Source organism: Macrosteles quadrilineatus, unplaced genomic scaffold, assembly GCF_028750875.1.
Source record: "Macrosteles quadrilineatus isolate MER2022 unplaced genomic scaffold, UCM_ALF_1.0 Scaffold_9__3_contigs__length_116548681, whole genome shotgun sequence".
NCBI lineage: Eukaryota > Metazoa > Arthropoda > Insecta > Hemiptera > Cicadellidae > Macrosteles > Macrosteles quadrilineatus.
This window is the reverse complement of record NW_026542602.1, coordinates 63,776,900-63,792,695: the sequence shown is the minus strand read 5'-3', so window position 1 is coordinate 63,792,695 and position 15,796 is coordinate 63,776,900. Positions and strand designations below refer to the sequence as shown.

Sequence of the window (15,796 nt, the reverse complement as noted above, 5' to 3'; positions counted from 1 at the left end):
CGTGAGGAAATGAGCAATTTTGCCACCCTGGGAACGGGAATGAGAATAACGCGATTATTGCTGAGTTCCCATGGCGCGACTGAGTGACTTTATAAAACTGAAACCACTGTGATTCCGACTGCTTCCTGCTAACGGGGTTTGCGACATCGTGTGAAAAGAGGAGAAAACTCGCACATGCGTTTTGTCCAGGGTAGCAACAGAGCAGAACGCTACAAAATGATAGGACTTCCTGAACAAACGTAGGGGCGTTACAGCGGTACGTAAAGACGATACATCAGTAATCTTAAGTAATCTTAAGTATTGTGAAGCTAGTAATTCTTAAAAGTCAAATGAGGATATATTTTGGAGTTAGCAAGCTATGTTTTATCTGGTAAATTGTCTATGAATCAAATCATCCTTATTGCAACCGTGCTAATTTGAAACCAAAATTATATTAAACGTTTATTGTTTTTTTTTTTTTTAATTATACAGCGACGGTTTCATCTACGTTTAGAAAAATGCACTTACCTCGCAACATTTGAAATGAGTGTTATCAGTGGCGGCCATGTCAGGTGGGGGTACCGTGGGGGTGTTTCTCACCAGGAAGGGATCATCCCCGTGAACATTTGCTACTTTTAAAACTATAAGGTCTAGGACTATGTTAAAAAATCTACGTTATGTTTTTTATTATGAAATGAAATGTATGTTTGAGTTTACACTACCAGGGTCAAATAGGGGGGGTTATCTCCTAAAGTCCCCCCCCCCCCGCATTGGAATCGCCACTGACTATCATCATAAATTGGAGAGCAGGAAAACAGAGGAATCTTTAGTTCGTCCATTGCCAGTTGGAGGGTTAATTTTTCTACACTTCCTCCAGAGAGGGAACACTAGACATGAACTGAAATCAACTCTAAACTACGAAAATAATCGTACATCTACTATTAGGTTATTGGAAATGAAAACCAATAAAATTGCATTACTTGTATTAACTTAGTTAGTATCCAATAGTCAATGCTATAGCCTATGTTTATTATTTCTTAATCACTACACCTACACCACGTCAGGTAGGTACACTGGTATGTAATATTACGTGTAGCTGCTGGGAGTGCTACTCACATACATCACATCCGACCATTCAAAACTATAGAATTTGCAAAATTAAACCAAGCTGTAAAGGATCTTTTAAATTATTGCTCACTGGTATTTAGTAAATGAATGGATTGCAATAACTAAATGTACTGTCAATGTTGGTACTACTGAATCGAAACCATGTCATATATTAATAGCTTAGCTCTGTTAAAGCACTTGTAGGATAATTTATTGATATGGTCATGCTGCCAAATGCATTACAAGTGTATACTTCAAGCGGACATTACGGTGCATTAGTCTAATGTATTTAACGATTTCACCATCAATTGATCCATAAGCGTTTGATTTTCCCCAAGTTTTGCTGTTGTACCACTAGTACAGTACACGATTAACAAATTCCACTAGGCAGTAAATAATGACTGTAAACAATACAACCTAAATAACCAATCTGTAATGAATTTTTCATTAAAGACTAGATCACACAGACAACCGTTGCAATTAAACTCTAATAAAACTGTAAATGAAGAGCGAGCGTCCAGGTAGATACAAGGCTGTGTGTCGAATTCGGACGAAATAAAAGAGTTGAGGGAGCCGACATCAAAGTAGTGATGATAATTGCGAGAATAGCCGCTCTCTCCCCCCCCCTCTCTCTCTCACCTCCCCCACGTCTCTCGCTCCAATTCATCACCACCGGCACCAATAAATACTTTGTTTGTTTTTTTTCGAATCAATATGGATTGTCGCGGCGTTGTCATATCTCCTGGATCGATGGATGGCAACATCGGATAGGTTACTTTTGAGGTTAAATTGATTCACCTGCGATCCGGTAGAGTTCGCGTCTTCGCGGAAACGGATGCTGTGAAATTGTAGTTCCTGGGCTATCCGAGACGGCGCTCAAGTCGCTGGATTTTCTTTGGAATCTCATTTACAATACGAATTACGAAAATGTCTTACTTTTTGTTTTTGCGATCAATTCCAATTCGTTGAAAATATACTTTGAATTGGAAGTAGGGATTAAACATTTAGTAAACGAAAAATCATTGCAGCAAATAGTTACTCAGTGCTGATAATATGCCATTGTAATGTATTAGAAGGAATGATAGCTTCAAATAGTAACTTACCGGACCGTATCATATATTTACAAGAACAGTACTGTACAACACTTGTAATTTTTTTTGTTAATGTCAGTTTTTTGTCTAAAATCGAGATCGATCCTTGGTGGTCAGTAGATACATTAACTTCACGTATTCTTATCCCACCCTTGCGAAATACTAACAAAAATGCTTTCCTGGAACGTAATTTTATTATTTTAATCTTTCAACAACAAATCATATTTGTCACCAGGAGAAAACTTACTTTTAATATTTCACTGTAGACATATTTCATGCGCATTTCCGTTCACATACACAAATCTGTTTCATTGCAGCTGTTCTGTTGTCCTCAGCTTCATATCTGCACAATTTTTTTTACGACAGGAAGTTGTAAGAATAGTTTTGTACTATTTTTATATTTTTATGGCTTCCTGTTTCCGTGGGACAGGATTTTCGACGGAAGCATTTCTGAGAATTTTTCAACTTTATCAAACACGATTTTATTGGATCTACGATTTACAGTTTAGTTTCGATTCGTCGCTCGAAGGGTACGGTTCGTTTGCGTATCACGGTGTTTTGTTGTTGTTGTTGTTGTTGTTGTTGTGTCGGTCACGTTGTTTCTGACATGGACATGTCCAGTAGTTCTACTGAGAGCGCCTACGATACCCAAGACACCACAATCGAAGACGTACCCGCCTGCCTGGTTTCAACCCTAATAACACTATGGAGGCAAGAAGAATGTTTGTGGCATGAAGATTTTACCAAGGTATTGTATTGGAAATTCAGGGGTCAGCTGTTTTAACCTTGAAATATTAACACGGGTGATCGAGATGAGTAAAGTACCTAGCTTTTGCGTTGTTTAAGTAAATGCTAAATGTATGTTTCCAATTGATCGTGTTAATGTTTGCATTATTTTTATCCAAGTATCGATAAAAGTTTCCAAATTACACATTTTTGTACAGACTCGATTATTGTTGGACATTTATGAGATCACTAGTTAATACAAAACGAAATAGAACACGTATTGTACATTTGAGTCATGTATACTTGCACTGTTCTCACAAAACTGATTGTCTTGTGAGCTGTGCGTGTACGTGCTGTCGACGTTAGTGAAGTCATTAACTTCATTTAAAATTATTGTTAGATTTTTGAAACTTATAAATGAAAATACAACATATCATCACGGGATGAGATTCAATTGAAAGAGGAGATTTTAAAGTTTTGTTGACAACACTTTGGCAAACATAGTTGCAAAGTTAGCCTCTACAGACATTTTTAGACTTTTTTGACTATTTTGAATTAATTATACACTTTAACCTCTTTGAAAATTGAATTGTCAAAAGTTTTAAGTAGGCCTAATACCGCTAGGGGTCAATTTGTTCTATAATTTGCTATTCAGTTACTGTATTACTGTCCGCTATTAAAGGAACCTTGAAGAGAAAAAGAAATTCTGTACTTTGGAGTTCAAGACAACTTTTAATCATCCAATGGATGTATACTGTGCAGCCAGAAGGGGAACATAAAGCATTAGGTCTAATAGTATTTACCAATAATCTTGTTCAATATGTCTTATCACATTCTCATGTGTACATACTTTTTATCCGCCGCGAGTTTCATATATTTTAATCCGTGTAACTATTTTAAAACCGTAGTTAAATCTAAAAATGTCTGTAGAGATTTTGCAACTATATTTCCCAAAGTGGTGTCAAACAAAACTTTACTCCTCTATCAATATATTCTCACCCCGTGATGATCGGTTGTATTTTTTTTTTCATTTATAGAGTTTCAAAAGTGTAACAATAATTTAAAATCCTGTACTGAAACACTAAACGTCTTCGAAACGTTGGCACCAAAACGTAGCTCGGCGTTATGGGTCAGACCCAAAAGAGAACGTCTAAATTCATTACCACGTTTATGTAAAAAATCGGCATTTTTCTAGTCTAGCTTTTCCTATGTGTAATTATTTAACCTCATAAAAGTATACGTGGTTTGCTACTGCTGACCCCTAACTTCCTCCTACCCAAGATGGTGGAGCCAGGACGGGCCCGGGCGCTGGGGCGGATCGCCAACGCGCTCCGTCGTAGGGACCCCAGGATCACGACAGATATGGTGCGCAAGAAGATGGCTTTACTGCGAGTTCAGTTAAACCTGTGGCGTTTGATCAAGTGGAACAGTCCTAAAAACCAGATACCTGAACATCTCCAAAGGCTGACCTTCTTATACCAACGAATAGTAAGTGAATGTGTTTCTTTTTATCGCTGACAGCGTTGGAAATAATTTATTTTTACGTTATCTACGACGAAGATATTTGATGAAAAATACAATTTTGAAATAATATGCTTACGTTTAAAATAAACGTAATAAACATTCTAGAATAGTTGCAAGTGATTTCTTCAAACAAAAATTTAAACTTAACTTTTTTTATGTCGTTTGCTTAGTGTTTAAAATTTAAAAAAATTGAAGTTGTTTATCTCTTCTTCATTGTGTGCTGTTAAGTCTCGAATTTTGTTTTTCTTTCTTCAGAAAAAATTTTGATAAGCTTACATCTTTAGCTCAGATGTTGGGTGTCTTTTGTGAAAGAGTTAATTTTTATATGATTCTGTCTAGTTTAAAAAAAATGCCCCTTAATCGTTCGGGTCGCCGGAATTTTACCCCCTGGTTTGTGACGTCAGTTTTGCTCAGGGGGTGAAATTCCAGGGGGATAAAATTCAGCTACCCCAATAGTTCAAATTTTGTGTATTTTATAGGCCCAACCTGAAAAACTGGTGTTGTACGGACTTGCAATGACTATTTTTTATCCTAGTACTGTATTTTTGTAGTAGGCTAGTAGAAGTAAAATATCTTTATGTATATAATAATATGTATATTTAGAACTTTGGATAAGCTCAAATCAATTTACTTTCATATTTTCCTATTTTAGACACCTCTACCGACACATCAGTTTTGTTGTACATTTTACACTTGCGCGGTACAATATTCGTATAGAAATAGACAATATACATTATCTAAAGTATCAATGGCAGCAGAGTTTAATGAACAGGTAATCAACAGGGTGAGGACTATTATTGGGCGGGGGGGGGGGGGGGGGGGTTCGGCGAAGGGGAGCTCGGTTCAGTCTTTGAAACAAATATTAGCGGCAACCAAGCTCCTAGGGGGGAGGTGTTTAGTGTGACGGGTAGGTCGATCATATACCCCCCTCAGTAACCCCCCGCACCCCCACATAATCCCGCAAGTTCGGGGGTTAGTCTTGCTGGTTCATGAGAGTGAGAGGGGGGATGTGTCATCTGTCTGTCTTTGTTGGTTGTTGTATGTCTCTGCATGTTGGTTTCATGGAATTATTCTGATGAAAATATTTCCATTACCTATTTCGTGTGGAATTATCAACATCGTGTTGGTTATGTTCGGTTATTTTACACATTAATATGAGGAAAACCACTTTAATTTCCCATTTTTAGAAGCGTATTGTATTTTATGACGTGGGAATCTGGCAAAATCTTTATTTTTACAACTCATGTTTTAGTAAATCCTATGAGTGTTGAGTGGAAAGATGAGGAATACTTATATTTGATGAATGATTGAATAATGTCTTGTAATAGCATTTGGTTTGCATTTACCCTCTTGAGGGAATGTTTGGGAAAGCATTGTTTTGATTTGATTAAGCAAAATTAATCTGTAAATGGTTTTATACTTGTATTGTTTTATAGTGGATACGGAATGTTTGGAATGAACCCCTAATTTTTGCCTCCAGAATATATCGAAAAACTAATTCTAATTTAAATTTGTTAAACTACCAGTTCTTAAGAATTTGTCTTAATTAAATCAAAACTGTGTTAATAGTCTTATTTATTCTTTCAACGCCAATTTGTATATGTAGACAACACAATCGGTGAATGATTAACTAATGTGGTTATAAGAATAAGTGGACGGGTTTTTAATTTTAAACATCTTAACGTTTCCATCCCTTTACATTTACAAAACCTTGTCATTCCTAAAACAAAACATCGACAAGTTAAATATTTCCCATAAACATGATTATAATTTAAAACCTCTTATAATCTCCCGGTCCCTGTCCACTATACAACCTTAAAAATCTCCGTTACAATGCAGTAAATATCTTCATTCCAACGCATCTAAAGGCAGAGTCAGACCATCTGAAATTCAAAGGAAGTTAAAATTTCTATTAAATAAATGCTACTACAGCGTCCGTGACTTCCTGACTGACAACTAGATTCTGAATTATCCTTGGAAACAAAATGATTTGTAAAGATTATGTTTTAAGTTATTTTAATAGTCCAAGTTAAATGGCATTGTTTATTATACTATTTTGACGTAACCAATTCATGTAAATAGGTCTATAATTGGTTCAATAAACGTGTTATTGAGTTAATTGTTTAAGAAGCAAATATCAGTGATAAAACTAGGTACTATAAAATCACAATTTATTTAGTTTATGTGCTTAAAATAAAAAAGTGCAGTGACTCGAACAATTTTACAATACCCATAGACTGATGATATTGTTAACTCTTCCCCCGATCACGGATCAATAGTCTATTCGGGGGAATAATTCCTTTTACTTACAATGTATTGTAATATTGTTTTTTTATTTTATGGAATAAATAATTTTGACTTTGACTTGACTTTGACAAATCGAAACACGAAATTGGAACAACCACCAATTAGTAAATAAATTATGGCACCAACAAATACAGACACACTTCTCACAACATCACTAATTTCAGGTGCAAGAAAACATTTAGCTTATATATTTAAAAATACTAGGTCGTACAGTGGTCGAAAACTCGACCAAAAATATACAATGTACAGACTTCTCTGTTTTCACCCCAGCTGTAAATAAAACATTTGATTGAAATTTCTTCCATTTGTTTTGATTTTCTGTTTACATTTCGTTGTATGTCGTCACCAGCATGGCAACCCATAAGGGCCATGTGAATTGTTTTTAAATTCTGTTTTGTGCTTATTTTAATTTAAAAAGAGATTCTGTACATTTACAGGGAAAATATCTTTCGAACAGTATGCCTGGATTTTACCTGCGATGCATACGAGCTGAGGAAGAAGGTTTTAAAGAAACATGCTTGCCTATGGATGTAGTTATGTGTGTAACAGTGTGTTTTAAAGGAATAAATAAGTGATTCCGCCATTTCCCCATTTCACACCAACTAGTAGATTCCACGGCCCACTTAATTTCATCGCCGCTAGTCTGTGTGTGTGTGTGTGTGTGTGTCTGCGCGTATGTCTGACACCCCACTACCCCACACTGTTCACACCCCACGGTCGCTGCATATCACAATAAGACCCTCATCTAATTGGCTATTCAAACCCTCAGCCGCGCCCTAGTCCTGTTTTTGTCATCTTTTTCAAATCCGTGTCACAGATTATAAGAGGCCCCATTTAATTTGTGAGAGTTGTTAATCTCTTGAAACGTCTTTGACCTATTGAAGGTTGGTTTGAAATATAATCATTTGGTGTGTCTGTGTCAGAGGCTGGATTTGTCTGTAAATGCATCCAAAATCTTTAAAATACGGATGTCTGTAGGGGAGAACATAACATCTAATTTCAATGATTAAAAAATAGTCAATTTAGAATAAAACTTTAGTTGAAACTTTGAACCAACGACAGAGTGTAATACTGTAAAATACCGTTTCATTATTTTACACACCAAATTTTAAATCATGCCAAACGGAACTATACCTTTTGTTTCCCATCAACTATCCTAAAATGACATACTAAAAGATGAAGTAGATCTTGAACAATTACCTAAGAAAGGCTTATTGCACTGTTCTCCCTGACAATAATACTGGCTTCCGCAAATCCATAGCTTCACAGATAATAGATGTAGTGTATACAGTACTATGTTACAAATAGCGCGCTTGACGCTGCAGCGGTGTGTGCCGAAACTACACGGCACTCCTAGCGGTGGACGCCAGAATATTCTAACCGAAACTCTTTGTTCCAGGGCGCTCCACCTAACCCGGGCCAACTCAAGTTCACTATAGCAGAGACTTGCGAGCGAATCAAAGAGGAATTCAACTTCCTACAAGCCCAGAACCATACGTAAGTTTGATCCTGTATTTAATCTTTAAACGTTTATCAAATCTATTGGAGTGCCTCTATGTTTGATCATAGAGAAAAAGAATTAAATATAGACCGTTAGCCATGCTGCAGTTACCATAGGTTCTGGCGCACACCGCTGGGAGTGCTATGTAGTTACGGCTTACGCGGTACGTAACTACGCAGCGCTCTCAGCGGTGTGTGCCAGAACCTATGGTAACCATGGTGACCGCAGCACGGCTGACAGTCTATATTCAATTTGTTGTCTATTCTTTTGATTTACTTTTGAATTGATAATTAATTAGTTTAGTTTAAAAATGGCCTTACAGTATTTCAATAAAGATTTTCTGTTTTTTTACAAGAAAATGTCAGTTTCAGATAAAAAATAATGGTTTTAAAAGCAAAATTTCACAAAAAAACTGTCTGAACTGATTCAGTACATGGATTAACCGTTCTTTTGTCGGTTTCGCTTGTCATAATGTACGTTAATACATACACTATTGAAAAACATGCTAACATGTTATAAATCGAATGTTGACCTTGATAAGTCGAAATATTGTAATAGTCTTTACGATAAAATATACAGATATATTTACGAGCTGCATTGATTTACAGCGGATAACTTTGTCTTACAAATTAGAGCAACGAAATTGAACAAATAAAATGCAACTTTTATTTGTAATTTCGTACTCTATTGGTTAGTCAGTAAAAACAGTGAACTTCGGTACTATATATATTCTGTATATAGTCTCACTCTGGAAGTTCCCCAAGGCTGAGGGTGCTAAAAGACTGATGGTTCAGTTCAAGCATTCCGCAGTTCAGTTCCAATAATCCCATTCGTGACGTCAGGCAAGGCCGCCTTGCGTCAGGTCCCGGGGGGAGGGGAGGGGGTAAAAGATTACCTCGTACGGGGATGTCCAGCCCCGAAACCACACACGCGAGAAAAAGTAGAAAATTGCGCCCCCCCCCCAAACTCGGTATTGAGCGAGCTGGCCTAATTGGCTTTTTGTCTTTATCTGACCCTTTTTAACAATTATTGTGACTTTGTGCGCCCTCCCAACTTGGGTTTTAAAGGTTCGAGTGGTTAAAACGCCATTAGGATTTGACTGCGAATATTCTTATGTTGGCTAGCACATTCGTGCTGAATGTTGTAAGTAATGACTGTGGAAGGATTTTAATAAATATTTAAATAAAAACGTTAGGTTGAATATGAGGAAATACAACTTACTGAAACTTACTGCATGTCATTTTGTCAAAAATACTTTTGTATGTATATGTTTAAGTTAGAATAAGTCATCTTATACAACATATTATTGTAAATTGGTTCTTGACCGTTGGAAGGTAAAATAAAATAAAATAAATAAAATAAAATAAAATACAGTATTAAGTGAATAAATGCATTTGGCAACTGTGCATGAAAACATGACTCCAACCAACTGTGCAAGAAACCAATTCAATTCTCTACATAAATCCTAAACAAAGTTAAACAGATCAAGTGAGTTGAAATATTTTCAATTTCATAAGATAAGAATTTTTAAGTATGACTTCGTTAAAATGGTGTTATAGTTTTAAGTACCACTTCCACCTCACCGTTGTTATAGTGTAGATACCTTGGTAGTTGTCATAGAATAAATAAACACCATCATTACTTAAATAACTTCATCTATGGTTGTATAGCGTTTAGTTGGACATTTTTGTACGATTTTTTACTGGCTAGAAATGATGTGAATTAACTTATCGTCAGGTAATCACTAGTTTTCACTAGAAAGCTAGTCACCAATGAAAAATTGCTATATGAAATTTTTAAACTCTAATGACAGAAATGACATAAGAAACTGTAATGCTCGACTTATAAATCCATGATTTAAAATGGTTTCAATACGATTATATTAATGTATTGGGATACTAGTAGGTAATATTTAAAGTAAACTACGAAATTGATGCTATGATAAAAAAAGGCGTTACAGTAGTTGAATGTGGATATCATAATAATATTACTGTAAAAAACATGACATAACATAGCCTACTGTTTGAAGAGGTAAACTAAAATCGAGAGTTCAAGTACAGTAACAATGCACGGTATAAGTGATTTAAATCAAATCATCCCTTCCAGAATAGAAGATACTGCATCGACATGCTCTAGGGTTCTTAGAGAAACAATCTAAAATTGGTACAAAATAAAATAACCGATCAAGAACCTTTTTGGCGATATTCTATCGTTTTAAGTTCGTATCTCTAACAGCTAGACAGACTGTTGTATAAAATATTATTCATTACAAAATTTAAGTCAGTCACTTATTCAGGCACATTACTTGAAAAAAAATTAATAAAAAACCCTGGACCGTTAGAAGTAGGCTAATATTTTTCTAAGTGGCCTACATTTTTTATCCTGCAAACTGGAATTTTAATTTATTAGGATTTAGGTTCCAGCCTGTAACATTTACCACTCATTTTCCAATCAGAAAGTAGGCTTTAATAGTTCCATTAAAACATAAAACATTATAGTTGATTATAAAATTCTAGTAAAATAAATTGCAAAGATCAGTGATAGTACTTTACAGAAATCCAACACAGTGCTACCTCAGATAAAACTTGTGCCAATATAAATCTTCCACCCCCTTCTCTCACACCCTCCCCCACTTCCTCCCATCCCCCCTCCACAACACTCTGCCCACATACCAATCAAACCACCCAACTCACTAGTTCTTTTCCTTTTCTCTCTCAGATAAACTTCTCTTCCTAAAATATGTATTTTATCTTTACAATTTAAACACTCTTAACCCTTCTGCCACTTGGATTATTTAATCTTTTGAACTAATTTTTTAGGACAAAGTAAAGTGTTTTATGTGAACTATTTTTGCTATGATTTGATTTTATCTATTTAAAAATTACTGGCAATGTTGGTTAAAATATAATTAACTTATTGAATTAAATCTATTTAAAAGTAATTTTAAATAATTTTTTTTTTTATTTACTTTAGTATTCACAGGGCTTATTATTTGCCTGTAGATTATATTCTAAGCTTTTATCCACAGCTTTGTATTCAGCAAACCCAAGTACTCTTTAAAGTACTTTTTAAATAGGGAATAAATGAGATATTTTAATGGAGACATTTTAATGTAAATCCAATTAGTCTGCAGGTTTGCTGCGGTTGGGGTATTTTTTTTTTAAATCATCTTATAACTTTGTATCCCTTCCAGTCAACTTCAATAGCATTCCCCTATAGAACCTTAAATATCAGGACTACCTGAAGCAAGTAGAATTATTACTTCCATTGTATGTTATGCTTCAGAATTTTTTTCTTGTTTTTACAGGCTTAAATTGGAGTGTGAAAAACTTGTTAGTGAGAAGACTGAAATGCAGAGGCATTATGTTATGGTAAGTTGTAATTGATTTGCCAATTTACTTCAAAAGTTTGATTTTTTTACTAGCAAAAAGGTTTGATTATTTTTATGAGGTGGAGAGGAGAATATCCTATTTGTTATAATTTGTTTATTTACTGTCCCTACTCTATTTTGCGTTGATATTTTCTTATCGTTTTATGAATACATCTTTAAATTATTTTCATGCAATATCATAACTGTACATTATTTCTTGATACATTTTATAAAAAAATAATGTAATTACATAATTTTGTATGCATTTCTATGGGATATATTAAAAAAAAGTTAATTTATGTTATTGATGAATAATGTTATAAAATATTTTTGCAATATTGCTCAGAATATGTAATAATTTTATCACGTAGTACTATATCATTGATTAATTAATAGGCATACTAATATTGATTGATAGTTGATGCAATACAAATTTATAAAATGTACAATTCGGAAGTGTTTGATTGATTTGGTAATAAGATTATTTTGTGGGAAATTCTAATATGATTTCTAAAAAAAATATATTTTTAGCTGTATTTGAGGAGATTAATAGTAGGATTAGTAACATTGTATAGATTTTAGCAATTGATTAATTTTTTAAAATTTCAAACTTATTATTTTTTATTCTAAACTTTCTTGCTGCAATATAATATCCAGACTAGATGATTCAATCATATAGCATATATTTGTTATAAGCTCTTGAATCCTATAGTAATTTATAATTTCCACAACTAACCGCCAACTCTGCTATTATAATAGTTTATGTATCTTTGTTGCAGTACTATGAAATGTCATACGGGTTAAATGTGGAAATGCACAAGCAGGTGAGTTTATATAATATTTATTAACAATATCAGTAAGCTCATCTAATAATGAGAGAATTTTATAAACATTTAACTCACAAACTATCAAGGAAACTTAACTACAGTAGTAGTTTTAGTTACTCCAATTGATACTCCACTATTTCAGCTAAAAGCAGTGGCAGCAATAATATTGAAATGCACTTCCAATATTGATTTCCTTTACAAAACCACTAAGACCTGATAAATGAAGGTGTTCTAAACAGCTGTTGCTACTACTTTGCAAATTAACATCTGTTGTTTGTTGTATTTACTGTAAAGAAGCTACTGGCAAGGTTTATTAACACTGTTCTGGTTAGTAAAATAAAAGGATTGATTGATTAGTATAACGCTAATCAACCAGATTAGTTAGTGCAAAATGTCCCCAAATTCTCAATGGAATTGACATGTTCCAAATTGGCCATACTATGTATATTTAATAATAAGTTAACGTAGAATCTTCAGTTCAAATCCTTATATATAATACGTGAAGGCGATTTCTTGAAAACACTACTCCTCCGTTAATAATGGACGGATTTTTACAAACGACGTGTCAAAATAAAGTATTTTTTGTGTAGACGCCCCCTTTCACCAATTCATGTAATAAAAATCCTCGGGCTTTGCCCCACAGCGCCACAGGCCATCAAAGTTGGATTTTCTCCCATAAGATTAACATGGGGGAATTTAAATATTTCATTGGAAACTTTGTCCCCACTAATTTGAGAGAACGGCTGGGCGTAGAAACTTGGTAGAGGTGTCCAAAGAAAGGTCTTGGTCTGTAGATGAGATATCAAAAGAAAAACTAAGCAAAATCCCTTAGGGCTCTGCCCCAGAAGCCTTTAAAGATCCCTCCACAGAGTTGTTTACATTTTGGCCATGTGAATAATACTTTTTATTAAAACAGCTGTTCATTTTTAAATTGTATTTCAAACCACACATATTTATTGGGTTACTGAATTGTACCAAATAAGTATTTGCAATGTTATTTTCTGATTTTAAAATATATTTTCCTCTTTATCATGTCATGTTTTGCAATATAACGTTCTATTACGAAATCAGTGGAAAATCCTTTGGTCACGGAAATTCTTAAATTATTTCTTATTGAACTATCTTATATCTATTGTACGGGTTGGTGTCTGCCTTTTTCACCACTTTTGCCTAAATTTTATCATATTATTCTACACATCTTCTATATAAATAAAATTATTGTTTTGTCTGTACATTGCTCAGAATCATACATTTTTAGGTTATTTTTACGTTTTATACATTAAAGAAGCCGAAACAAGTCTCATCTAAATTTCTGTCTGTCTGTCTGTCTGTCTGTCTGTCTGACACACTCAAGATGGCATTTTACGCAATCTTCTCTAGGAAAACGAGAGTACCTATCAAGACCCAAGTCATTTTAATGTATTCACTGGATTGGCGAGAGTGTCTTTAGCCATTAAAATATGGTCTCACTACTTTGTAATTAAAATTACGGCCGTTCAAAAATGCAGTTTTGTGCGATTTTTGTCAAGTTTTCTTCCATTTTGTATCACATAATCATCTATGAAACAACGAACAGCTGTTCGGATCAAGATTATTTTTTCTAGCTGTCACTGAAATGTTTACAAATGTTGTTTACAAACACCACAACCATTTCCGATCACGTTTTGAAGGCAAATCCCATCCAAGTGAGATTAAAAACGTTTTTATTACATAAAGGATTTAATTAATCGCAAGTGGAATAATATAGTGTAACCGTAAATTAAATAACTAGGCATCATCCAGGTCAGGAACCAGAAATATGTGTATAAAATTGTTTTGGAGTTTTGATAACCAGAAAGAAGACATTGAATCAAGATTGAATCAGTGTTGTATACGCCTGGGAAACTTAAATTTACTAATGACCGTCGCCAATAGCTTAGAAACAATGTTCCACTCATTAACTGCTCTTCAATGGCGGTTGTGTAAAGTGTAAAGCAAAAATTTAAAACTGCAGTGGGTGATTGTAACAGAGGTTTACGGATGATGCTGAACTCGATTTTCCAATGTGTCACTTTCTGTTCCTACCATTGACTATATAAAGTCAATAGTTCCTACTCACCGTGTGATGCAATCGCTGGACCATACAGCCAATAGGCCCATAGCCCTTCTCTTGGGTACGTGTGGTACGTATGCTTACCCAATTATTTATAACAACCCTTTCGACAACGATCCTTGATACCGGTACTTTTCCATAGAATACACGGCCTACCTAGGTACTTAAGAAATAAAATTATAAACGTCCAAAAACCCAACGTTGTGTGATTTTTGTCACATTTCCTTATAATGTTAATATATATACCAGCAACCATTGTTTAGAGAATACGTAATCTATTAAATAACAGAAAGTTATGTTGTATAAGGTTTTTTTTTCAAACTGACACCGATAAGTTTACATTAAGAGTTGTGTACAAATAAAGCAATTAATGGGAAATAACTTTGATTGCCGATAACTTTTTATGAGAAAATCCAAAACCAAGAGATCAATAACCTTGATTAACCCATATAATTGGTCGGCTGTACTACAGTTCTTAACTGTAAACGTTGGGTTTTGGTACGGTACTGGTTCTTTTCCTTCTAACCTTTAGTAGCAGCAAGAATCATTTTTACGTACCAACACATCACAGTAATTTACAAATTAGTTATCGTTGGTGTTGCACCTTATTTATTACAGGCGTAGCGGCGTAGGCCTATTCAATTTAATTGATGTCTTAACTGTATAATTTTTGCTTTTTCTGTCTTGATTCCAAAATGTTATGCTAAGATAACTATAACGCATTTTAGTAAAACATTTATTCAGCAAACCATCATGAATTGTTCAAACACTTTGAACGTTGTTTATGTATCAATAGTTCGTGGCCTATTTTGGTAATTTTTATTACAAATTACCAATCTAAATCGTCTATAGTAGGCCTACTGTACTTAATTTCATATAGCAAACCGATTCAGATAGCATTTCGACAGAATTTCGAGTCATCTCCGGTCCAAGCAAATATAAATTGTTGTGATCAAATTTTATGGCATTAACAAAGATTTCAAGTACTAATTTTATATGTACCTTTTTATGCTTAAAGCGTAGCAGATTCTCTAATTAAGTTCGGTATTTTTGTGTGTATGTATGATGGTAACGCATTAATGTCCTTGTTTCTCAATGTTTCACGGAAAGGACAAGAGCGCCTTGATAATGAAAATGTCAACCCGAATAAAGTGTTAAATTAAGAGGTTGAGGTAGTACCTTAAATACTTTTAACCATTATGTTATAGTCCTTTAAATTCTGAACAAAATTGTACAAATCCCATTTCCATATATTTACTCTCACCGCTTACA

The 15,796-nt window shown here is 34.4% G+C and overlaps 1 protein-coding gene across 4 annotated transcripts in view; it reads left to right on the top strand.

The window, feature by feature from the left end:
* LOC129002962 (protein groucho) overlaps window positions 1-15,796 on the top strand; it is a 64,321-nt gene that overhangs the window by 16,307 nt on the left and 32,218 nt on the right. For all 4 annotated transcript variants that reach the window (XM_054431109.1, XM_054431108.1, XM_054431107.1 and 1 more), the window contains exons 2-4: window positions 8,134-8,231; window positions 11,543-11,606; window positions 12,385-12,429. In XM_054431109.1, the coding sequence (XP_054287084.1) occupies window positions 8,134-8,231; window positions 11,543-11,606; window positions 12,385-12,429 (207 nt within the window). The remainder of the gene's footprint in view (window positions 1-8,133; window positions 8,232-11,542; window positions 11,607-12,384; window positions 12,430-15,796) is intronic.